This window comes from Catharus ustulatus, chromosome 29 (assembly GCF_009819885.2).
Source record: "Catharus ustulatus isolate bCatUst1 chromosome 29, bCatUst1.pri.v2, whole genome shotgun sequence".
Lineage (NCBI taxonomy): Eukaryota > Metazoa > Chordata > Aves > Passeriformes > Turdidae > Catharus > Catharus ustulatus.
In genome coordinates this window covers 445,832-470,036 of record NC_046249.1, presented here as the reverse complement: position 1 = coordinate 470,036, position 24,205 = coordinate 445,832, and the positions used below count along the sequence as shown (strand labels likewise).

The 24,205-nt window shown below is 57.1% G+C and overlaps 2 protein-coding genes across 2 annotated transcripts in view; one reads left to right on the top strand and one right to left on the bottom strand.

The window, feature by feature from the left end:
- PTPRS (protein tyrosine phosphatase receptor type S) overlaps positions 1–20,547 on the bottom strand; it is a 158,817-nt gene extending 138,270 nt beyond the window's left edge. The window contains exon 1 of the mRNA XM_033082031.1: positions 20,497–20,547. The gene's annotated coding sequence lies outside the window, so the exon portion shown is untranslated. The remainder of the gene's footprint in view (positions 1–20,496) is intronic.
- Positions 19,660–20,673, top strand: LOC117008235 (basic proline-rich protein-like). The gene has a single exon (XM_033081912.1). The coding sequence runs from the start codon at positions 19,660–19,662 to the stop codon at positions 20,671–20,673; it is 1,014 nt and encodes a 337-aa protein (XP_032937803.1).
- Positions 20,674–24,205: the final 3,532 nt, after the last annotated feature.

The window sequence follows — 24,205 nt, the reverse complement described above, 5'->3', positions numbered from 1 at the left end:
ATACCAAAAAGTTGGACCCGACCAGAAAAAAAAAAAAACGAAAAATCACAACAACAAAATTCCTTCTTCCCTCTGCTCCCCTCTCAATTTTGCCCTTTTTTTTTTTTCCTTTTCCACACAGAGACATATTTTGCTGGGTTTTGATGGGGGTTTTTTTTGTTATGTTTTTTTTTTTGAAAGCTCTGGATTGAAAATCCTGGGTCATTTGGGAATTCTCGGAGCCAGCGGCCGTAGCGGGGCTGAGCACAGAGCGGTTCTTGGCAGGCCCCGGCGCAGAGAGGGCTGTGCTGGAGCATGTGCTGCCAGAAGGGGGGCTGCGGGGGGCAAAAGAGGCCACAGACATTTTTAGAAGAAAAAATAAAAACGAGGAGGGGAAAAAAAAAAAAAAAAAAAAGCGTCAGCGAGGCCTGCCTGGCGCACACGCCAGCTCTGGGGGCTGGGAGCGGGGGAGCGGGGAGGAGAGAGCCGGGGTGGATGGAAGTGAGGATCCAGATTGAAAACAGATGGGATTTTTCTTGCCAACCTGACATCCGAGACCGCGGGAGGCGGGGTGAAACTTCCCTTCAGAGAGGCTGGCAGCCAAGAGATATGGTGGGGGGGCCCCAAAAAATCCCAGTTTGGTTTGAAATCCCTTCTCCAGGCTGGGGCTCTGGGGTCGGCGGGAGGAACCCGCTGGAACTGAGATGTTTTTTATCCTCGGAGGGGTTCGATTTTACCAGTGAGTGTCTGATTCATCTGTTCCTGCCTGCTGGAGCCCAGCCCAGCCTGGCAGCTAATTCTTGCCCTGGGAGACATTTTAGGGGCATTTTGCACCACCACGGATCCCTCTGCGTGTGCTCAGGAGGGAAACCCGTGTCCGTGCACAGAAATAACCCCAGAGGGCACAACCTCCAGCCAGGGGTGAGCTGGGATGGAGAAACGTGCTGGGCTGGGGCTGCAAAGATCCACATTTCCACATAAAAAGGAACCGTAAAACACTGGAGGAGCTCACACCTCTTGGCACAGCCCTGGGCACCGGAGCTGGTGGCCACCAGCAGCCCAAGGTGTGCAGGTTTGAGAATCCAGGATTAAGGACATGAAGATGCTGAAAGTTCAGAGAAAGGAAAAGAGCTGGGAAGGGGCTGGAGCCCCAGGAGAGGCTGAGGGAGCTGGGAAGGGGCTCGGGAAGAGAAAAGGGGGCTCAGGGAGGAGAAAAGGGGGCTCAGGGGGGAGAAAAGGGGACTCAGAAAGGGAAAAGGGGGCTCAGGAGGGAGAAGAGGGGGCTCAGGGGGAGAAGAGGGGGCTCAGGGGGAGAAAAGGGGGCTCAAGGGGAGAAAAGGGGGCTCAGGGGGAGAAAAGGGGGCTCAGGGGGGAGAAAAGGGGTCTCAGGAGGGAGAAAAGGGGGCTCAGGGGGAGAAAAGGGGGCTCAGGAGGGGAAAAGGGGGCTCAGGAGGGAGAAAAGGGGGCTCAGAAGGGGAAAAGGGGGCTCAGTTGTGGCTCTGCACAGCTCCTGACAGGAGGGGACAGTGAGGGGGGGTCCCAGGGGACAACAGGACAGGAGAAAACAGCCCCGAGCTGTGCCAGGGGAGGGTCAGGTTTCATTAAAGGGTGGTCGGGCACAGCTGCCCAGGGCAGGGCTGGAGTCCCCATCCTGGGGGGGTTTAAAAGCCACGGGGAGGTGGCACTTGGGGACACCAGTGCTGGCCTTGGCAGTGCCGGGGGAACGGATGGACTCGCTGGTCTGAGAGGGCTTTTCCAACCTCAAAAATGCCACGGTTCTGAGCTGGAAACAAACGATACAACGGCCCCAGAGTGGCTCTGCCGTGATTCACCCAGGGTTAATTTGCGGCTGGCCCGAGGCAGGGCTGAGGAGCCACTGCGGGTCACAGCTCCTGTTCCCACCCAGCCCCTGCTCCTCCCCGGTGCTGCAAACCCCAGCAGAAGGGGCAGAGGGTCCCTGGTGATGCAGGGACACACGGGTCTGTGTGATCAGGGGGATTTTTCCCCCGTTTCGGGACAGAAATCACTGCAGGACTGCAGAAGGCTTGGTGTGCCCTCAGCAGAGCACGGGGGTCTGGCAGGGACCTGGGGTCCCCGTCCCTGTCCCCCCCAAGATTTCACAGCTACTTTACAAACCAGAAACAAAAAGTTAATGGTGTGGGCTTGACCACATATTTTCCAGGGCTCTGGGAGACCGGCTCTCCACAAGCCGCTAACACTCACTCTTTTCATTCAGAGCTTTAAATACCCAATTGTGTCTGTTTTCAGCACGCTCATTTTTAGCATTTTAATGATATGGTCCCCGGCTTTCACCCTCCTTGGATTGGCCCCAGAGTGGGGTTGTTTTTTCTTTTTTTTTTTTTTTTTCTTCCCCCCCACTTCTTTTTAACATCTTGCAGAGCGAGAGGGGAAAGGGAAGAGGGTTAGCAAGAGGTCACACATTTCTCCTAACCCAAGTGTTTTGCAGCAGGCAGGGGGTCCTGCTGGGGACAAAGCCGGAGCAGCCCCTGGGGCTGTGCTGGCTCCCACGCTGCCCTGTCCCCATCAGGGACATCCCCCAGTGCCCATCCCTGCCCTGGCACGGCCCCAGCCCCGCTGGCAGGAGCTGTGGCCTTTGCCATCGCTCTCCCTCCTGTGCCTGTGCCCTGGCAGGGCTTTGCTCGGTCCCTGCTCTCCTCAGGGATCCCAACAGGACCTGGGCTGGGTCAGCTCTGCATCCCCAGCAGCCCTGGCACAGCAAAGCTGTTGGGTGCAGGCTCAGCTGCAGCAGCATCACCCCAAAGCTGCTGGAGCCCTCTGCACCCTGCCAGGACAGAGCAGGGCTGCACCTCGAGCCAAACCTCCCCATCCCACCTTCCCAGCCCGCACCTTGAGCCAAACCTCCCCATCCCACCTTCCCAGGCTGCACCTTGAGCCAAACCTCCCCATCCCACCTTCCCAGCCCGCACCTTGAGCCAAACCTCCCCATCCCACCTTCCCAGGCTGCACCCTGAGCCAAACCTCCCCATCCCACCTTCCCAGGCTGCACCTTGAGCCAAACCTCCCCATCCCACCTTCCCAGGCTGCACCCTGAGCCAAACCTCCCCATCCCACCTTCCCAGGCTGCACCCTGAGCCAAACCTCCCCATCCCACCTTCCCAGGCTCACTCTGCATCCTCTCGGACGTGCTGCTGTCACCCAGCCCCAGGGATGTCCCCTCCTGTCCCCAGCACCCCGTGCCAGCGCCCAGGGCTGTCCCATCCCCTCTGCCCCAGCCCCTCTCACTCCTCCTCCCCACCAGCCACCTTCACAGGCTGCTCCAGCACCAGCCGCTCTCAGAGATTTCATTTTTTTTTCCCGCCAAGTAATATCGAAATGATATTTATTAAATTTGCTCTCTAAGTCCCTCAATCTGCTCCATAATACAGTGAATCTGCGAGGTGGTTTCACTGATCCCGCCTCAGTGAGACCAGATTAACACAGATGATCCCGGCTTTGCGGCTCCCTGGGCCCGGGCGGGGTCAGGGGTTGTGCGGAGAGGCAGAACCCGCTGGCAGCGCGGAGCTGCAGGAAAACACGCGGCCCTGGAAATGATTCCCGAGGTTAATTCCAGGTGGGAAGGAGGGAGCGCTCGGCGATGAAGGAAAACCCGTCTGCCTCTCCTCCAGCCTCTCCTGCTCTCCTCTCCCTCCTCGAGCATTGATTGCACCTGCCCCCACCCTGCTCCCCAGCAAGGCGCCCATTAAATCTCAAATCAGCTCCAGAAAGGTTCATCAGATCCATTATCTCTGCATTCAGCTAAATTATGAAAATCATTAAGATAAGGAGGCATGGAGCCTATTAGTTTCCTGGAGAGGATGCTTTACAATTCTTTTCCTTCTGCTTCCACATTTAATTACCTTAAGTTTCACAGTATTTAATTCCATTTATTAAGCCTTCAATACATAAAAACAAAACAATAAAGCCCACTGCTCCCCTTTGGGAGGGGGCAGTGCGTGGAGGCAATCCTCCATCCATGCATGGACACTCAGCCGAGCTCACGGGGGATGCATCCACTAATTAAAAAATTAGGGATGTGCCCTGGAGTCTGTGCAAAGGGAGAATGAGCAGCGCCAGCCCAGGGTTCTCCCGTGGGCTCCCCAAGCCAGGCTGGTCCCTGAATGACCCAGAGGGGTGACACAAACAGCAGTGGGGTTCTGGAACTCCGTTTATTCTTGCACAGCTCCTGTGCAATGCCCCACTGGGCAGCCCTGCAGGGATGGAGCTCCTGCAGTGCACACAGGGACCCAGCCTCGCTGGTTTGGGTCATCCCCTGCACAAAGCAGCTTCAGGACACTGCCCAAGCCCCACATGCTCCAAGCAAGGTCAATCTGGAGCCTCAGCTGCTCACTGGCTGCATTCTGCCTTCGCAGAGATGCCATTCAGCAGTGCTGGCTCCTGTCAGGACAGACACTGCAAACAGCAAACAGCAGCAGGGCTCAGCCAGGGCAGGGCTGGCTGCAGGGACACCAACCCTGCCCCAACCCTGCCAGCAAACAGCACCAGGGCTCAGCCAGGGCAGGGCTGGGTGCAGGGACACCAACCCTGCCAGCAAACAGCAGCAGGGCTCAGCCAGGGCAGGGCTGGCTGCAGGGACACCAACTGTGCCAGCAAACAGCAGCAGGGCTCAGCCAGGGCAGGGCTGGCTGCAGGGACACCAACCCTGCCAGGTGCAGGGACACCAACCCTGCCAGCAAACAGCAGCAGGGCTCAGCCAGGGCAGGGCTGGGCGCAGGGACACCAACCCTGCCAGCAGGGAGAGAACATCCAGCCCAGCTGGTGTCCCAGTCCAGCCCACCCAGAGCAGAGCAGGGGCTGCAATCCGCTCCCTGTGAGCACACAGACAATTGCAGACCCACACACAGACAATTGCAGACCCACACACAGCATCTCCAAACACCTTCCTGCAGGAGATTTCAGCATCTGGACAATTTATGGACAACTGAAACTTTCTCTGGGAGCTGAGGGCAGTCATGGAGCGCCCTGAGCCACTCCTGAGTGTCCAAGGCCAGGCTGGAGGGGCTTGGACCAACCTGGTCCAGTGGAAGGTGTTGGGGGCTGGAAAAACAGAATCTCTGAGGTCCCTTCCAACCAACCCCAACCATCCTGTGATTCCACAATTCAGACACTCCTTTCCAGCACTTGCACAGCACAATTTACAGATGCTGCTGCCTTCAAGGCCTGTCCCATCACGCATCCAAACAGGGCCCCACAGCTCCAAGCACTGCAGTTCCTTCCCATCAACATCCACAGGATTAAACCTCAAACTTGGCCTGCAGTTTGCATTTGGTTTCTAAATCACGAACCACTCTGGAAAAGTAGCACCAGGAATCAAAAAACAACTTGCTAAAGTGTTCTCCAGCAGCATACCCACAGACTTTAATATAAAAAAGCTGCTGCTAATTTAAAAAACAAATGTTTAAGCAATCAAGTATGTTTATTTAATTTGTCCTCTCTGTGCCAGAGAAGGGCTGGGCTGCTCGCAGCCACACCAGGCTACCAAGGGCTGGTGGTGAGGGCCCTGCCTGGTGGGATGGGGCAGCTCCAGCACAGCCCAGAGGCTCCCCTGGAACATTCCAGCCTCAGACAGAGCCCAAGGATGAGGCTGAGGATCCAACCCTGTGCTGGCACCCAGCATGGAGCAGGTTACAGCCATGGCTTGGGCTGGGCTGGGCTTTAGGATCACCCAGCTCCACCCAGGCTGGCCTTGCACAGTTCCATCCATGCAGATGGGCGTCCCTCAACTCCCACTCCTCCAGAGCAGTGAAATTTCTGTTCTTTGCCATCTCTGCAGACCAAAGCTTTTCCATTTCAAAGGCCAGGCGTTGCTGTGCTTGCAAAGAGGGTCCAGAACACCCAGAGATGGGCACAGGGGAACCCAGAGCCCCCAGATGAACCCAGCTGGAAAGGGCCAGTGGTTTGCACTGGAACATGCTGGGCACAGTTCCTGAAGAGCCTTGAAAATCCTCCAAAGGCCCAAATCCACCAAAAACTGCACAGTAACCACAGGACAGCGACTCTGTGGATAATCCAGATTTCTCATGTATCCCAAAACACCTAAAAGGCCCCAATTTTCAGAGTGCAGACGAGTCTGGCAGAACAGAGATGTTTTAGAGACGTGCAGGACCATGGCAGGAACTCCATTTTGCCCATCATTATCACTGCCTTCAACAAATCACTCCGGGGTTGGCAGGTACTTCATTAATTCTGCAGCATGGAGGGTGAGGGAGGAAATCCAGTGGCTGTTGATTTGTTTGTCTCCTGGCCCAAAAGAACTCATTGTTCATTTTTAAGCAGCAGAATGCACCAAATCCTCTCACCGAGCTGGGAGGAGATGCCACACACATCCACGGCTCCAGCACCTGGACAGGTTTCCAGCTCCTTCTCTGCACTGGGAAAAGCTGTGCCCAAGCCATCCACTCTCCCTTCAGACATGGGAAAACCAAACAAAGGGATTTTCACTCCACTGGGTTTCTCCTGACAGATCCACTGCCCGCCGTGCCCGAGCTTTGGGCTGCCTGAAGTGCAGGGAGGTTCTGGGCACCTCCAACACAGCCCCTGGCCTGGGACTCTTCTGTGCATCCCTCTGAGGCTGGCAGCAAGCTGGGGCCAGCCCCGTGCCCACATCCAGGCTGAAGCTGCTCTCCTGTCCCAGTGCTGTTCATGTGGGAGCGTGCAGGGTTCGCTGTGTGCCCTCCCATGGGGCTGATCAGGATTCAGGATTCGCTGTGTGCCATCCTATGGGGTTGATCAGGGTTCAGGATTCACTGTGTGCCATCCTATGGGGTTGTTCAGGATTCAGGATTTGCTGTTTGCCCTCCTATGGGGCTGATCAGGATTCAGGGTTCAGGATTCATTATTTGCCTTCCCATGGGGATGATCAGGATTCAGGATTCAGGATTCACTGTTTGCTTTCTCATGGGGTTGTTCAGGATTCAAGGTTCATTATTTGCCTTCTCATGGGTTTGCTCCAAGCAGCAGCTGATGGACTCATAAACCAAACCCCAGCATCCTCCTGAAGAAAAGGCCCCTGGGGTGCTCTGTGATGATCTCCTGGGGGCTGCAGGGCTGAGAGGGAGCAGAGGGAGAGCCCAGGCCAAGGACATCCCCAGGACAGGGCATGGCCTGCACAGCCCTGCCTCAGTCCCTGCAGGAAGGGGCTCCCCAGCCACACAAGCCCAGCAGACACCAGGCCAGGCAGTTTCATCCCATAAGGGCCCTGCTGATGACCTTTGTCTGTGATTTCTGAAGCTCCATCTCCATTCTCTGTGGTTGCTGAGAGTGTTTTCCATATGAGCAGCGCTGCAGAGTCTTGCTGAGCCTGCAGCCACCCCACACTGGAGCTGCTGAGCAGCCAAGCGAGAGCCGCAAACCCCAGCAGGGCTGGGAGCTGCCCCCAGCACCACGGGGAACTGCAGGGCAAATGCAGGGCTGGGAGCTGCCCCCAGCACCACGGGGATCTGCAGGGCAAATCCAGGGCTGGGCAGGGCGAGGCTCAGAGCACGGAGGGAGCTGCAGCAGCTCCTGGGCAGGGACACAGGGACACAGTGGGGACAGCAGCTCTGGCGCTGCCAGCACTGCTGGGCTGGTCCCCAGAGGCTGCTGCAGCCCCTGGGCAGGGAGCTGCTGTCCACTGGACCTGCTGTCCACATGGACCTGCTGTCCACACAGAGCTGCTGTCCACCTGGACCTGCTGTCCACACAGAGCTGCTGTCCACTGGAGCTGCTGTCCACTGGAGCTCCTGTCCACTGGAGCTGCTCTCCACATGGAGCTGCTGTCCACACAGAGCTGCTGTCCACTGGAGCTGCTGTTCACTGGAGCTGCTCTCCCCACCTCCAAGCACACCCTTCTCTGTTTTGTTCCTTCAGAAAGAAGGAAAAGCCAAGGGGAGCAGCACCTTAAGGTGCCTCCCAACCCAAACCATCCTGTGATTCCATGACTGACCTTGCCCCATCTATTCCAAAAGGGCCTCCAGAAATGCACTGCTGAAAATGCAGCAAATATTGCACTGCTGGAACAGCCCTCCCTCCTCCCGTGTCCCACGCACTTTCACTCCTGTTCCACCATCCCATCGGCTGCCAGCTGACAGATGAAGCTTCAGGTTAACAAATCCAATTTGTCAGAGACAAAAAGCCAAAGCATTTCATTCCTGCTTGGTTTTTTTTTTTTTTTTGTAAAATTGCTCAGACATTCAAGACTAGAAATGTCACCATGTCACTTGGTGGCAGCTGAGGGCACAGAGCTGGAAAGGTCGGGAGGAGCTCTCCAGGAGTCACCCCTGCTCAGTCTGAAGGGAAGGGGAACGGGGCAGACAGGGCCACTGTGACTGCTGGGGACAAGGCCAGCAGCCCACACAGCCCAGTGCTCCCAGTGCAGCTCTCAGCAGGGCACTGGGGGTGCTGGAGCACACAGCAGCAGCCCTGGCTGGTTTCTGTGCCCAAGGTGGTGCAGAGCAAGGACATTTCCCCTCGGGCAGGGCTGGGGTCAAGGCTGGCTCTGGGTGACCAGAGCAGGGAACTGGGAGGCAGGACTGGAGTCAAGGCTGGCTCTGGGTGACCAGAGCAGGGAACTGGGAGGCAGCACTGGGGTCAGGGCTGGCTCAGCAGCCACCCAGCCTGTGCCCAGTGCCACAGGAACAGGGACAGGATGGAGCCTGGACTCTCCCAGGCAGCAGGGAGCTCCCACTCCCCCAGCACAGGGCTCCTTCCCTTCCTGGAGGGGGTGGCAGCAGCAGCTGGCACCGAGCTGAGCAGGGGCCACGTGTGGCTCCAGCACGGGCTGTTCCTGTCCCTGCCACCGCCTCCTCCCCAGAGCCTGTCCCACGCACCCTCTGCTGCCTGCTCATCCTGCCTCCTCCCAGGGATCCCATCCCATGGATCCCATCCCATCCCATGGATCCCATCCCATCCCATCCCATGGATCCCATCCCATGGATCCCATCCCATGGATCCCATCCCATGGATCCCATCCCATGGATCCCATCCCATCCCATGGATCCCATCCCATGGATCCCATCCCATGGATCCCATCCCATCCCATGGATCCCATCCCATCCCATGGATCCCATCCCATCCCATCCCATCCCATCCCATCCCATCCCATCCCATCCCATCCCATCCCATCCCATGGATCCCATCCCATGGATCCCATCCCATCCCATGGATCCCATAGATCCGATCCGATCCTATCCTATCCTATCCTATCCTATCCTATCCTATCCTATCCTATCCTATCCTATCCTATCCTATCCTATCCTATCCCATCCCATCCCATCCCTGTATCCCATCCCTGTATCCCATCCCTGTATCCCATCCCTGTATCCCATCCCATCCCATCCCATCCCATCCCATCCCTGTATCCCATCCCTGTATCCCATCCCTGTATCCCATCCCTGTATCCCATCCCATCCCATCCCATCCCTTCCCCAGCACTGTGGCTTTTCCTGTCTCCTGCCCGTTGTGCCAAAGCCCCTCCAAAGGCTCTGCCATCCTTGTGGGTCCCTTCCAGCTCGGGATATCTGCAGATTCTCTGGGTGCCAGCAGCCCAGGAGGTCCCTCTGCCCTGCCCTGCCATGGCCCACACCCCAGGCGGTGGCTCTGAGCAGAGATGCTCACACAGACGGAGTGGGATGGACAGACAGGACTCCAAGTGATGCCAGCACCTTTGGCAGTGCCTTGGCAGAGGGCAATGAGCAGCACACTCTTCTTGTGACTTCAAAAATTATTTACATAGGCAAGATTTCATGATATGGGGCTTTTTCACTCCCAAAGGACTACTCAGGAAAAAAAATGGGTTTAAAATAAAGTGACTTCCAAAGAAAATCCAAGTGGAAAGCCTTGCTTTGATTTTATTTTAAGATTAAAGCTTTCTGCAGAGTGTTCCAGAGCCCTGATGTGAGGAGCACAAGCTCCTCTGATACTTCCTAGGAAAACCTGCAATTGAGCCACCCATAAACGCTCTGGATGAGAAGGTTCAGAGGGCCAGAGGAGCACCAGGCTCCCAGGGGGACACAGTGCCCAGGACACTGCCAGGCTGCCCTGCCCTGCCTCGAGAGCATCTGTGTGCAGGAGGAGAAAGGAGGGTGGAAAATGGGCCATGGTGAGGGACAGCTCGCTCAGAGACACGGGAAACGTCAAGGGTAAGTCAAGAACAAAGCCCTGGGATGGGAGATCCGGTTACACGGCAGCACAGCCTAATTACAGCACAGCCTAATTACAGCCTGGCCCTGCTGGGTTACAGGAGAAACCCAAGCTCCAGCTGGCCTGGGCAGCTCAGCGCTGGGGACAGTGGCTGTGGGGCACAGACCCCTCAGGGACAGCCCTGTGTCCCCCCAGGGACAGCCCTGTGTGTGTCACACTCAGGGACAGTCCTGTGTCCCCCCAGGGACAGCCATGTGTGTGTCACACTCAGGGACAGCCCTGTGTCCCCCCAGGGACAGCCCTGTGTCTGTCACACTCAGGGACAGCCCTGTGTGTGTCCCCTGTGTCCCCCCAGGGACAGCCCTGTGTGTGTCCCCTGTGTCCCCCCAGGGACAGCCCTGTGTGTGTCACACTCAGGGACAGCCCTGTGTGTGTCCCCTGTGTCCCCCCAGGGACAGCCCTGTGTCTGTCACACGCAGGGACAGCTCTGTGTCCCCTTAGGGACAGCCCTGTGTGTATCCCCTCAGGGACAGCCCTGTGTGTGTCCCCTGTGTCCCCACTCAGGGACAGCCCTGTGTGTGTCACACTCAGGGACAGCCCTGTGTCCCACTCAGGGACAGCCCTGTGTGTGTCACACTCAGGGACAGCCCTGTGTGTGTCCCCTGTGTCCCATCAGTCACAGCCCCGTGTCCCCCTGCACAGAGCTGGGCAGGGAAGGCAGCAGCTCCTCCCCAGCCTCCCTCCCCCTGCCTGGGGACACCCCAGGCAGCGCAGACAGGACCTGCCTGTCCCCCCACTCCCCCAGTGCTGCCCCAGCCCCCCTGGATGCAGAGCAGAGACTCGGCCATGCCACCCAGCCACACACGAGGGGACAGCACAGCACAGGGTGGCACTGGGGACCGTGCCCAGCTGGGTCACACAGGGACCCTGCCAGCTGAAAATGGAAACTCCAGTATGAAACCTGCCTGTGTCCCCTTCACCCCACTCCTCCCCAGCCCAAACCCAGCTCCCTGCACAGCACAAGCCCAAGGCACCCGCGTGTCCCCGGCTGAGCTCCCCGAGGATGGGAAGCCTCAGCTGTGAGGGCCACGGAGAATTTCATTCACCTTTCTCACTTCTAAGAAACGCTTCAGTTCCTCCCACCTCCCTTCTCCTCTTCTCAAAGGAGCCCTACAGGTATTTTTAGCTCGGCACATCTCGGCTGCGGGCGGTGCCAGGGGATGCTCCTGCTCCCCACGCCCTGGGACAGCTGCTCAGCCAGGGACGCTCCGGCTGCTTCCCAGAGGGAGGGCTGGGTGAAACGGGGAGGCTGTCCTGACAGCACACAGGTCTGTGCTGCTTCCCAAAGCCCAGAGACGCTCACCCCCATCCCCTCACACCAGCTCAGCCCCTGGGGCACGCAGCCCATGAGCAGCTCCAGCAGCAGGAGCATCCCTGGTGCTCCCACCTCGGGGTGGGACACGTCAGCCTGCTGGAATCAAGGTGCTGACACACGAATCAAGGGCTGGAGCTGGGTCCCCATCCCTCCCTGAGCAACTGGGACACGTGGGGACGGCGGCTCGTGCTCCTGCCTGCAGCCAGCCCTGCTCAGAGCTTCCCTGCCAGCTCAGCCTCAGCCCCTGGGAGTGCCAAGCTGTGCTCTGGGCTCCTGGAAAAGAAAAAATCTTCTCATCAGCATGGTGCAGTAGGTCCTTCCAGGAAGGAGGCAGCGAGGATCCTGCTTGGCTGCTCTCCTCGGGGCTCTGAGCACATCCCAAAGCAGAGCCAGGCTTGCCTGGTGGAGCAGTTGTCAATTCCAGATGGATGGTGCTGGGAGACTCCACAGCCAGGGATTTTCCTCTTCCAGACAAGTTTTGCAAAAGGACAGAAAAAGGCTGCAAGTCTCAGGACCTGGATGCCAGAAGGGAACAGAGGAGGTAGGAAATCCCAAAGCAGCAGAAAATTCAGCTTGTCCTGGGTCAAACGCAGAGGAGGAAGTGCAGGCACAAGCAGAGGCAGAGGAAAGCCCTTTCCAGGAGAGCAGCCCAAGGGGTCAGGTCTGTCTGAGGCTTCTGGGCACTCACAGCAGTTCCACTCTGAAGCTCAGAGCCCTGGAGAAGGTCAGGAGCTGGCTCCCAGGAGGATGATTAGCCAACAACTCTCCCTGTGGAAGCAGAGCAGTCCTGGTGGCACTGGACCGGCAGCTGTTCCCTCCCACTGCTCCATGGCAGGAAAATCCATCCTGGGCTCAGCAGATGTCACATCAGCGTTGCTTTGGGGTGGGTGGCCGAGCTGGGACGTGCTGCCCACCGGGCTGTGCCAGGCAGGGAGGTGACCCCCAGCTCCCCCAGGCAGAGCTCAGCCCTTGGGGTAAAACCAGCACGGAGCAGCAAGCTGATGGAGGCACTGAGGGGACACAGAGGCTGTGCTGGAGCCCCAGAGCAGCCTGTCCCCCAGGATCACACTGAGCTGCCAGGGCTGAACCATTCCTGGGCTGCAATGGCTCCTGGCAGCTCCTGTGCCTGCTCTGACTCGCAGGGGAAGGTAAAACCACCCTGGGACAGCTGCATCCCCTCTGCTAAAATCCAGCTGGGACAGGGGCAGGGATTTACCACAGGGTGAAAAAGGCTGCCCAGCATGGGGGGATTCACTGGGGTGGTGCCCTGAACCTCAGCAGAGAGAGGACAGAGGCTGCATCCCAAAATCCCTGTTGGGCACGGACAGGGACACCAGCTGACACCCAACTGCCACCATCTTAGAGCCCAGAACAGTCAGATGTAAATACACCTGGGAAAAACAGATTTGTTTCTTGCTTTATTTATCAGCCAGGGCTGGGAGAGCAGGGACACATCCCTGAGACACCTTTTCCTGGCTCCAGAAATGTGTTCATTACAACCAGGCTGTGTCTGGCAGGGTGGGATCGCTCTCAGATTACAGATGTTTATCAGTGAACTATAATAAAGGTGGGACAGTGACACCAAGATGAATATTATATTTCAGGAAAATTTAAATGAAATGATCCATCATGCCCAGCAGATCAGCACCAGCCCTGCCAAGCCCCTCAGAGCAGCTCCAGGGCTGAGCTTTGCTTTGGAGCCCCACAGTCACCTCGGCTCAGGGCGCAGAGGAAAAGCACTGGTGACAGAAAAAGAGAAGCACTTTGGATTTCCAAGGGCACACGGACAAACAGCAACATGCAACTGGCTCGGTGGGAAGGGAACCACATCCTTCCCCAGTGAGACATCCCTGAGCACGAGGGGACATCAGTGAGAGAGCCCCAGTCCCACTGAGCACACCCAGAATTGAATTAATGAGTGAGCACACCCAGAATTAATGAGTGAGCCCCAGCCCCGATCCCACAGAGCACACCCAGGATCAGAACACCCCAGGATCAGAACACCTTGGAATAAGGACGTGGCTCGGGCAGGATGTGGAGGGGAAGGGTTTCAGAGTGGCTGTTCCCTTAAGTGAAATATTGCAGTGGCTCAGTGGAAGCAGGAGGTTGCTCTCTCCAGGGAGGAAGCGATCAGAAACCACTCTCCCTCCCAGCATGGCTTGCCCACAATTTGCTACCTGTTGCATCTCACAATCAAGCAAAACACTGGGAGAACTAAGAGGACATTAAAAACGCAGAGTGTGCAGGGCAGGGACACCAGAAGGCTCCGAGCTGCTGCCATGCAGCCACGGAGGCATTACACATTCATCTGAATTTTAAATACAGAGCGTGATGACTGGCATCCTCACAACTGCCACCGCAGCCTCACACTCCAGCTTTTATGGTAATTCACTGGGAGTTACCCACAAGGCACCGCAGAGATTTTCTTGGCAGCCATCCTAAACTAATTTTTATAGGTTAGTGTACGGTTATACATAAAGGTTTAAGAAAATAAAATGGCGACTTGGAGGGGAGGACATGGCTGGGAGGTTCTGGGCTGTGGCTTGTGATGGCCCAGCACAAAATGCCACAGGGCTGAGCTCCACTGCTGGCCAGGGCACAGAAACAGCAGCTGGGCCATCGCTGGTTTGTGCTGGGTACCACAGGACGCTCTGCATCAGTCCTGCCCAGCCCTCCAGAGCATCCCCTGCCCTCTGCAGGATGCTCAGGTCAGCCAGGTGACAGCACCCTGCCTGCCCCAGGGACCTGTCAGCACCTGGCTGAGGTGCTCAGCCCCTGCCCTGGGTGCCTGCAGGGACAGGAACAACCCCAAGGAGCAGCAAGTTGTTGGTATGAACCACAGCACCTGCCCAGAACTGGGGGATGGTTTGGGCTAGAAGAGCCCTGGGGAGCCCAGCAGGACACAGCAGTGCCCATCTGACCCTGCACACCCCACCCGTGCTGGGCACAGGACTGCAGGAGCTGGGTGGGACTGCTCAGCTTCACCAACCTCGGCAGCAGGGAGGGAAGAGCTGGAGCCGCTGCCAGCGAGCAGCAGCACCTCGGGAAACAAAGGAGAGACAGCAGGAGGGAAGCCTTGAGCAGTGCAAGCCCCGAGCAGCAGCACCCATCTGTGATTCACAGGAACCAGAACAAACACTTGATGATGTCAGAGCTGACGAGTGGCTCAAAAAGCCTCCAAAATGCAGAATTCCTGCGGGTCCTGCCGCACGCACACACGCGCGTCGCAGCACGGGAGCGCGAGGTCTGTCCATCGCTGCTGGATCACAACAGCAAAATGGAGGGAAGCACGATCAAAGCTCAAGGAAAAAAGCTTTCAGACTTTAATCAGCTGTGGAATTACTCACATCGCTGATTTGGGTGCAGGGGCACCGCGAAGGAAACAATTAAACGACAGATCAGAGGGAAAGATGGTGAGATTCAGCTCTGGCACGACAAAGAGACAAAGCCCTGAACTCCCAACAGGCAGCTCTCTTCCCAGGATGGATCACTGCACTTTGAGGAGCCACACACAGCACGTCCTGCCCCTCACACTCACTGTGAGAGCACTTTGCTTTGTGCCCTCTGCACCCGTGGGACTCCACGTCACCTCCTGCACTGCTGCCCAGAGAGAACGGAGAGCAGGGGAAAGCCCTGAGACAGCCTCAGGTGAGGTCAGGGCCCTTCTGGAGTGAGGAGCTGGTGGATCTTGGCTGTGAAGTTTGGATCTGGTGCACCTCTGGTGATGTGTAAGTCCTCACCTCCCTGGAGCAGAGCAGTTTTCACCTGCTGTGCTGTGAACAGGCTGAGCAGGGGAGGCTCTGTGCTCTCCACAGGACACGTGGGACATCCCCACCACATCCCTGCGTGTCCAAGACACCCCAGGCTGCAGAGACAGCAGCAGGAGAGGCAGGGTCCATGGAGCTCCCCAGCTTCACCTGTGAGCCCTTCACTCCTCAAACCCCAACAGGCTTCAAAATCCTCCTGGAGAGAGGGAGACCCCTCCTGCAAACCCCTGCAGGACGTGCACAGGGTGGGGACATCCCAGCAGCCAGAGGTCACAGTCCCTGCAACCCCTGAATCCAGCCCTGACAGAGCAGTGCCCCACAAAACGGGGCTGAGAACAAGGGACTGCTGCAAAAACAGCCCTGACACGGCAGCAGGAGGGGAGAACTCCAGGAGCTGGGCACAAACAGCCACAGGCTTCCCAACCCAAACCATCCCACAGCCCCGATTTAATCTGATTTATGCAAATGTTAAACCAATTTAGGTGTACACATTGTACGAGTTGCCTGGCCCAGTTTAATTTGATAGGTTTTTAAACCTGTTTAGACAAACTAATATCTGCTGTCTAATCTAGAGCAGCCCTTATTTTGTGCAAATGTTGCCAGGGAACTAGAGCATGGAGGTTCTGATGGATCCTGGTTGTACAACACCACTCACCCTGCATCAGCCCGAGCGATAGCAGTGCATGGAAAGCAGGAGAGCTGAAATCCCATCTCCCTCAGGGCTCCAAACCCTGCCTGCTGCACCAGGAGCTGTGCAAAGCCATTCCCAAAGCTTTCCAAACCCCCAGGCACAAGCCCAGGGGAGGCTCCAGGAGCCAGGGCCAGAGCAGGATGGCAGGATCAGGATGTGGTGAAGCCTCAGGTCTCTGGGGAGGGGAACAGAGAGGAGAAATCCCAGCTTTGGGTTGGCTCCTGCTGTGTCCCCCTTTCCCAGGAGCTGGGCTGTCCCACCCTTTGGCTCCAGAGGCAGCAGAACTGAACCTCTGAATAGAACTAAGCACCTCTGAATAGAACTGAACACCTCTGAGCACCTCGGTGCTGCTCCCCCAGGTGTGTGCACAGCCCGTGCCATGCTCCTCCACCCTGCACCTGCTCCCTCCTCCCACCTGGGCATGCCAGGGGGATTCACCTCCCCATCCCCTCCCACCTCTGCCTCCCCCCTGGGCTGTCCCCACGCCTGCCTGGAGCCCTCAGGAGCTGCTGGGAGCCAAGAGGCTTCACAGATTATTAAAAAACAAAACAAAGTTCAAAGAAACTCACACCTCCCAACCAGCTCCTTAAGGAGTGATGTCAAGAAGACAAAGTGGCTCTGAGAATTTCTCTTTTTTTGGAGGATGCTGGGGCTGCAGGGGGACACAGCCATCAGTGTGCAGGACCTGCAGCTCACACAGGCTTGGTGGATGAGCAAAAATCCAGCACAGGCAGCCTTTGCAACAGGAACACCAAACTCAGTAAATTACCAAGGCAAGACTGTGATACCCAAAAGAAAAAAAAAAAAGTACAAAAGAATTGTGTTGGATCAGACCCAGAACTCTGTAGGGTTTATGAGTTGAAAGATGGGGGAAATAAAAGACAATTTTCAGTTTCCTAGGCTGATGTCAAGGAAAAAAAAGAATTGGTCAAGTTATAAAGAAAATAATCAGAAAGAGAGGACAAGAGTAAAAAGAAAGATCTAACAAACACAGCCTGCAGATTGTTCCAGCTTATTGTGTAATAAACCTCACAGAAAGGAAGCTGGTCTGAGTGTTACTACTTCAGGGCTCACAGGTCTAAAATCGACCACACTTTTTAAAAAGCAATACTGACATAGCCAGAAGCTGCCCAGCCCAGCCGGCTCCTTCCATTTGAAAATATAAAAAAAATAAAATATAAGTCCTGGGGGTTCTGCCCAGAGAGGCCAGAGCAAAGCCCCCAGCTCCTGACCCCACTGCCACCAGCCTGTGCAGGAAGCAGAGAACGCAGGGAGCTGGCCAAGGGAAGGGATTATTTCAAGTACAAGTCAGGCACATTCTTCACACTGTCGAAGCACTGATATTCAACAGAAGTCATTTACAGATTTCCCTTTTATTGAGGAGAGTTATGAATAATATGTATGTTCTTATCAACTCCTATAAGAAGAATTTAAAGCTCAGAGTGCAGCAACTGTGGATTAAACTCCTTAGCAGCATCTTTTTAACACAACTGAGTAACCTCTCTGCTCGCCATCCGCTCGCGCTGCCCACACTGGCTCGGGCTGGAGCTGCCTTCGCTTAGCTCGGATTCCTACACTGGCAATTTTATCTCTGCAATGCAAAAGGAAAGCTGTTCAGTCGGGAACAGAGCGAGTTCAAACCAAGCCCACAGGCCACAGCTCGCATCCATCACGGCACTCGCCACCCACGCACCCGGAGCCACGTGGGGAGCGCATAAACAGCTCCCCAGGCGTTTACTACCTGGAGTAACTGCTCCGGGAGAGCAGCTGGACGGTGCCAGCCTGGGGACCCGCCCCAGGAGGGATCCCCAGAGCTCAGAGCAGCCTCAGGCCGGGGGCTGCCCCCCAAAGTCAGCCCTGGGGTCTCTCAGCACGGCCGAGCTCCTCGGGGCTGCTCCTGGGCTCTGAGGGGTCACAAACACCTCCCCGCTCCAGCCTCAGCTCCATCCCCTTGGACATCACCTGGCTACACCTCAGCTGTCTGTGCAACTCATTCTGTCCAACTCATTCCCACCTCTGTTCCCAAGGCAGCAGCAGAATTAAGGGTCTGACAGGAATCCACACTGCTGGAGAGAGAGCAAACACGTATTTTCTTCTTCTGCTTAGGGAAGATGTCACACTGGTTACTCCCTAGAATCCAGAAAAAGGCAGAGCAAACCTGCTCCCCTCGGGACGAGACACAAGGGACAGAAGGGTTTGTTTGCCAAAGCTCCATTCACCAGCTCAGGATCACCAGGGAACGGGGGACAGGCACACGGGGGCACAGAGAGCCCAGCCCTGTCCTGCCAGCGAGGCCAAAGCCAAAACACAAGCACAGAAGGACACGAGGAGCTCCAGCCTGACCCCTCCATCACCCCACACCCGAGCTCAGAACGGCTCTGCTGCCAGGGACCCCTGTGCCCCCACACCCCTCGGTGGCACAGCTTCAGCTGGAGGCTCCTCTCGCATTACTCAAAGTATTTATGACTTTTCCCCATCTGAAATATGGGCCTCTACCACGCACAGGAAGGAGGAGGAGAGTGCCAGCAAACCTGTTAATTTATAAGTCAATCTGGCAGGGAACAATTAACAGCTTTCCCAGTGCTGGGTGTGCAGGGGGAGGGCAGGAGGGTCCCCCCAGCAGCACAGCCCTGCCCTGCCCTGCCCAGCCCAGCCGCCTTCGTGCCCAGCACCCGGGTCCAGCTCATCTCCCTCCCTCACAGGGATGAGCAGATCAATCCCCAGCCCAGGTCACACAAACAGCTCCCCTCTCCTGGCACAGGTACACAGCCCCAAAACGCGATTTATAGGGAAAAATGACATCAATCCCTGGCACTTTGTCCTGGCCAAGCCAAGCTGCGGCCGGCGCTGCCAGCAGGAGCAGCAGTGCCATGGGAACATCCCTGCAGATCCCAGGGGTTTGCCTGGGAGGGGACAGGCGACACTCCAGGGACACTCCCCTCACTCCTGGGTGTTCCCGCTCCGAGGAAGGGCTGGAACCCCCCAGACAAAACTGCTCTTCCCTCCCACCTGCAGGGAGTGCTTTTGGGGGAGCACAGCCCCCCGGGACGTGGAGAGGGTGAACCCCAAGAGCAGAGATGGCCCCTGTGGGTCCAGATCCCATCCTGCAGATCCCAACAGGATCCCAGGGGCGTCACCTCCACACCCGCACTGCTCCCCTCATCCCACATTTGTCCCTGGACTGGAATGGGATCCTCCTGGGGAAGCACCAACATTTTAAATCATTACTGTTATTGAAGGGGTGGAGGGTTCACCCTCACTGTGACAAATTTTGGCTCGGTGACACGGAGGCTCCGGGGCCAGCTCTTGTGTAAATCCCCACCTCCCAGGGCTCGAGATTTCAGCTGAAATCCCCGAGGGCAGATGGAAAACACCACCTGCTGTCACCCGGGGGCTGTCCCTCTGTGACTCCAGGGCTGTCCCCACCCCGGAGCCCGATTCCCCTTTCAGAAGGGGGAGCTTTGTGTCGCTCCCCTGTGCCCCCCAGCATGGAGACCCGGGTGGTTTTGGGGTGACTCGTGTTCCTTGAGCCGCCCCACAGCCGATGACAGCGGGGCAGGGCGCACTGGTTGGGGGGCTCAGGGGTGGGGGAGGACAAGGCACCCCCGCTGTCCGGGCTGGGAGCGGGCAGCATGTGGGGGGACACATGTTGGGGGACACATGTGGGGGGACACAGCGGCGTCCCCAGGATGCGGTACCGCACACAGGGACGCTCCGATGGCTCCTCCGACACCCGCACGCGGCGATGCCCCGGCTCCACCAGCGGAGCATCCCGGCGCGCCCGGAGCACCGCGCGGTGCCGGAGACACGGACGGTGGCACCGAGCACGGGCGGGCCCCGGCGCTGCTCCGCGGGAGCGCAGCCCCGGGCGCGGGGGAGATGCCGGAGCCGCACAGCCCCGCACCCGCAGCGGCCCCGCCGGGACCGCGCTCGGGAGGCGCCGGAGGGACGGGGCGGGGGCAGCGAGAGCCGAGCAGGGCGGGGAGCGGGGTCCGACAGCGGGGACACAGAGCCGGAGCGGCGGGGACGGAGCGGGGCGCGCCCGGCAGCGGCACCGGGGCGTGGGGCGGGCTCTGCCCCGGGACCCCCCGCCCGGGCTGCGCCCCCCGGGCTCCAGCGCATCCCGGTGCCCCCCGCCCGGTCCCGGGGCCGCCGCCCCGGCGCTCCCCGCATCCCCGCGCATCCCCGCGCATCCCCCGCCGCCCGTGCCCGCGGTCCGGCGCCCCCCCGCTATAGCGCGGCCCCTTCCCCCCGCACCCCTCCCATACACCCCCCACAACACGCCTCCCGTTCTCGGTGCCACCCACCCGCGACCCCCCCCACGGCCGCCGGCCGCGCCCCCCCGCTATAGCGAGCCCCCCGCCCGCCCGGCCCCTCCCGGGCGCTCCCCGTTCGAACGCGATCCCTCGCCCCTCTCCGGGCACCCGCTCCCCGCGCCGCTCCCGCTGTCCCCCGTTCCACCGCGGCCCCTCCGCGGCGCGGCGCCCCCCGCCCCAGACCCCGGCCCCGCTATAGCGCTCCGGTACCTGCCGGCGCGGCCGCCCGCTGCCATGCTGCCGGCGGAGGGGCTGCGCGGGGCCGCGCTCCCCGCCCTGCTCCGCCTCCGCCTCCCGCTGTCCCTCCGCCTCCGGCCGGGCTGCGCTGGGGCCGCGGCACGGGGACACTGCGGCGAGCTCCCGCCCGCCGGCCACTCGCCCGGGTGATGTCATTCCCCGGGCCGCCGCCGCGTGACGTCACCGCGGGGCGGGACACCCCGGACACGCCCCGCGCGGCGGGGGGCGCGGGGGCCGTGACGTCACCGCGGGGCGGGTGGGGCGCGGCCGCGCCTTAAAGGGGCCGCGCACGTGGGGGCGGAGGCGCGAGGCCCGCGGGGGTCGGGGGGCGCTCCCCCCGTGCTGGGTGCGGTCAGCGCGTTCGGTGAATGGCCGGCACCCCCTGTCCGTAACACACTCCCGTGGTCAGAGCACTCGCCATGCTCGCCCTGTCGCCCGCGGTTAATGTCTAATATACATTTAATATGTGATTATTCATATTTCCCGTGTTTAATACATCCGCAGCAATAATGCAGGAATGCTTCTCCCCTCGTTTCCCGGAGCTCCGGACCATGCTGGGGCCATGGAGCTGTCGCTGCCCCCCGTGCTGCTCCAGACCTGCCCTGCTCCCGCTGTGCCTCCTCACACCGACCAAACCCAGCGAGTTCTGACTGCTCCTGGGAAACCCGGCAGAAATCTGGGAACATTTCCCTTCCCAGGGCAGCGAGGAGCCGCTCCACTGCACAGCCTGGGGGTGCCAGCATCCACTGGGGTTGGCTCGTTTTTCCTCATGCCAAGAGCCCAAAACCAAGCAGCCGCTGTTGCTCAGCCTTGGGAAGGACTCTCGGGCACGGGAGCCGCTCTGCTTTCCCAGAAAACACCACCAGACCCAGCGCTGCCCTGCCTGCAGCACCAGGAACCTTCACCTGGATTTTTATAAACAATTCTCCTCTGTGAGAAAAGGCCTTTTCCAAGGACTGGAGCCCCAGAGATCCAGAGCAGTCCGTACAATCCCGCAGAGACCCCCAGGGACCCCCAGAGCGGCTCCAAGGTGTCCCCACGCTGCTGTGGAGTCCAGCCCCGTCTCCTCCTCTCTGCGAGGGTCCCAGGCCTGTCCCCGACCTTTTCCCCTTCTCTCCTCCAGCCCAGGGGTCAATCACTGATTCTCTGCCCCATCCAGGAATTCTCTTTCCCCTCAGCCCAGCCCATTTCCGCAGGGCCCGGTGCAAACTCTGCATCACCGGGGCTGCACGTCCTATCTGCTGCATCTGTGTTCCTAATGGATGTATAATATTTTACAGTAATTTCCTCATTTGTCATGCAATCAAATCCTTTGATCAGACACGGGAGAAATGTAAATATCAATTATTAACCAGCCCATTCTGGTCTTGCTTGACTGGATATTTATTTTTTTATTATTTTTTGGAGGAAGGAATTGATTCATTTGCAATTCAACTCTCCAACTCATTCTTAATTTGGGTGCTTGCATTTCTGGACGGGCTGTATTTTTGAAGGGGGAGATATTTGATCACTAGAGCGATCGATGTTTCCATGTATATTTTATAGTGGAGAGATAGTTGTGCAGAAAAGTGTAAAATAAGTGGGGGGTTTTAAATCCTGTGCGTAGAGAGCTGCTACACCATGGTTCAAAATCTCAGTAGCCAAATTTGCTGCTCTGGAGTCATTTATAGCCCTTCAGAGCGTTGGCATGAAATGGAGAGGTGGCCAGGAAATTTCTGACAGAATATTTTTCCGTCTGCAAATAGTTCTATTTTTTTATTATTTTCTCGTGAGAGTGAGGCAATTTGTATAAACACGTTGCCTTAGGCAAAGAAGGGTTTTCAAAACGAAAATAATAACAAAAGAAGTGAAATAAAATTAGAAGAAAGATGAGACTCAGTTGCTTTCTTTGTGGTTTCCCATTTGGAGATGGTTTTCCACTCAAAGCTTTGGAAGTTTCTGGTGTCTGTGCAGCCTGAAAAGTCAAGCTGGGGCTGTGACACGCATTTGTCCTGGCATTTCGGTATCCACGCTCTCCTGACATTTCACTGGTGCCAGTTTTGCAGGAGGTAATCCCCATCTTTCCCCCCAAAATCCCAATTTTGGCTTCAAACTCAGGAAACTGGGAGCGCTCTTCTCTCAGCCAGGCTGTTTATTTGCTTTCTGGAGTTTTATTGAAGCTCTGAGAGTTGCATTTTGCAAGCTGTCTTCCTCCTGAAAGCGAGCAAGCTGCGCCTCTTCCTTAATCATCTGCTTTTGTTTGCTCGAAGGAAAATACCAAATATCTCATGACTTGCCATAAAGCCGTGAATGACTGCAGGGATGCGCAATTCCTGCCGGGCCTCATGACTAATGGTGAGTTTTCAGGTGCACGTGGAGCCTGTGGAGATGTGCCCCAAATCCTGCCCGCTCTGGGATTTTTCACCGATCTGCTGGAGCCGATGACGGCATCCCACGAGCCCAGCAGTGGTCGGCGCAGAGAAGTTTCTGCAGTGCTCCTGCGGCGTGAAATGGTCATGGAGTAATGGAATAATGGATTCATGGCATCATGGAGTCTTGGAGTCATGGAATAATGGAATCATGGAGTCATGGAATAATGGAGTCATGGAGTCATGGAATAATGGAGTCATGGATTCATGGAGTCACGGAATCATGGCATCATGGAGTCATGGAATAATGGAATAATGGAATCATGGAATCATGGAATCATGGAGTCATGGAATCATGGAGTCATGGAGTCACGGAATCATGGCATCATGGAGTCATGGAATCATGGCATCATGGAGTCATGGAATCATGGAATCATGGAGTCATGGAGTCATGGAGTCATGGAATCATGGAATCATGGATTCATGGAGTCACGGAATCATGGCATCATGGAGTCATGGAATCATGGAATAATGGAATCATGGAATCATGGAATCATGGAATAATGGAATAATGGATTCATTGAGTCATGGAATCATGGAGTCATGGAATCATGGAATCATGGAGTCATGGAATAATGGAATAATGGAATCATGGAATCATGGAATCATGGAGTCATGGAATCATGGAATCAGGGACTCATGGAGTCATGGAATCATGGATTCATGGAGTCATGGAATCATGGAGTCATGGAATCATGGAATCATGGAGTCATGGAGTCATGGAATAATGGAATAATGGAATCATGGAATCATGGAGTCATGGAATCATGGAATCATGGAGTCATGGAGTCATGGAATAATGGAGTCATGGACTCATGGAATCATGGAGTCATGGAATCATAGAGTCATGGAATCATGGAATCATGGAGTCATGGAATCATGGAGTCATGGAGTCATGGAACCATGGAATCATGGAATTATGGAATCATGGAATCATGGAATCATGGATTCATGGAATAATGGAGTCATGGAGTCATGGAATCATGGAATCATGGAGTCACGGAATCATGGAATCATGGAGTCATGGAGTCATGGAATCATGGAATCACGGACTCATGGAGTCATGGAGTCATGGAGCCATTGAATCATGGAATCATGGAGTCATGGAGTCATGGACTCATGGAAGGGTTTGGGTTGGAGGCACCTCAGACATCCTCTCATCCCAGCCCTGCCCTGGCAGGGACACCTCGCTGCCCCAGGCCGCTCCAACCCCGTCCCTGCCTCGCCCCTCACTCACTCACTCACTGCCCAGTGCCTTGAGACATTTTAGCATT

Bases quoted from the DNA above. Each gene is read 5' to 3' on its own strand.
- LOC117008235 (XM_033081912.1), top strand. From the start codon at position 19,660: ATGCGGTACCGCACACAGGGACGCTCCGATGGCTCCTCCGACACCCGC.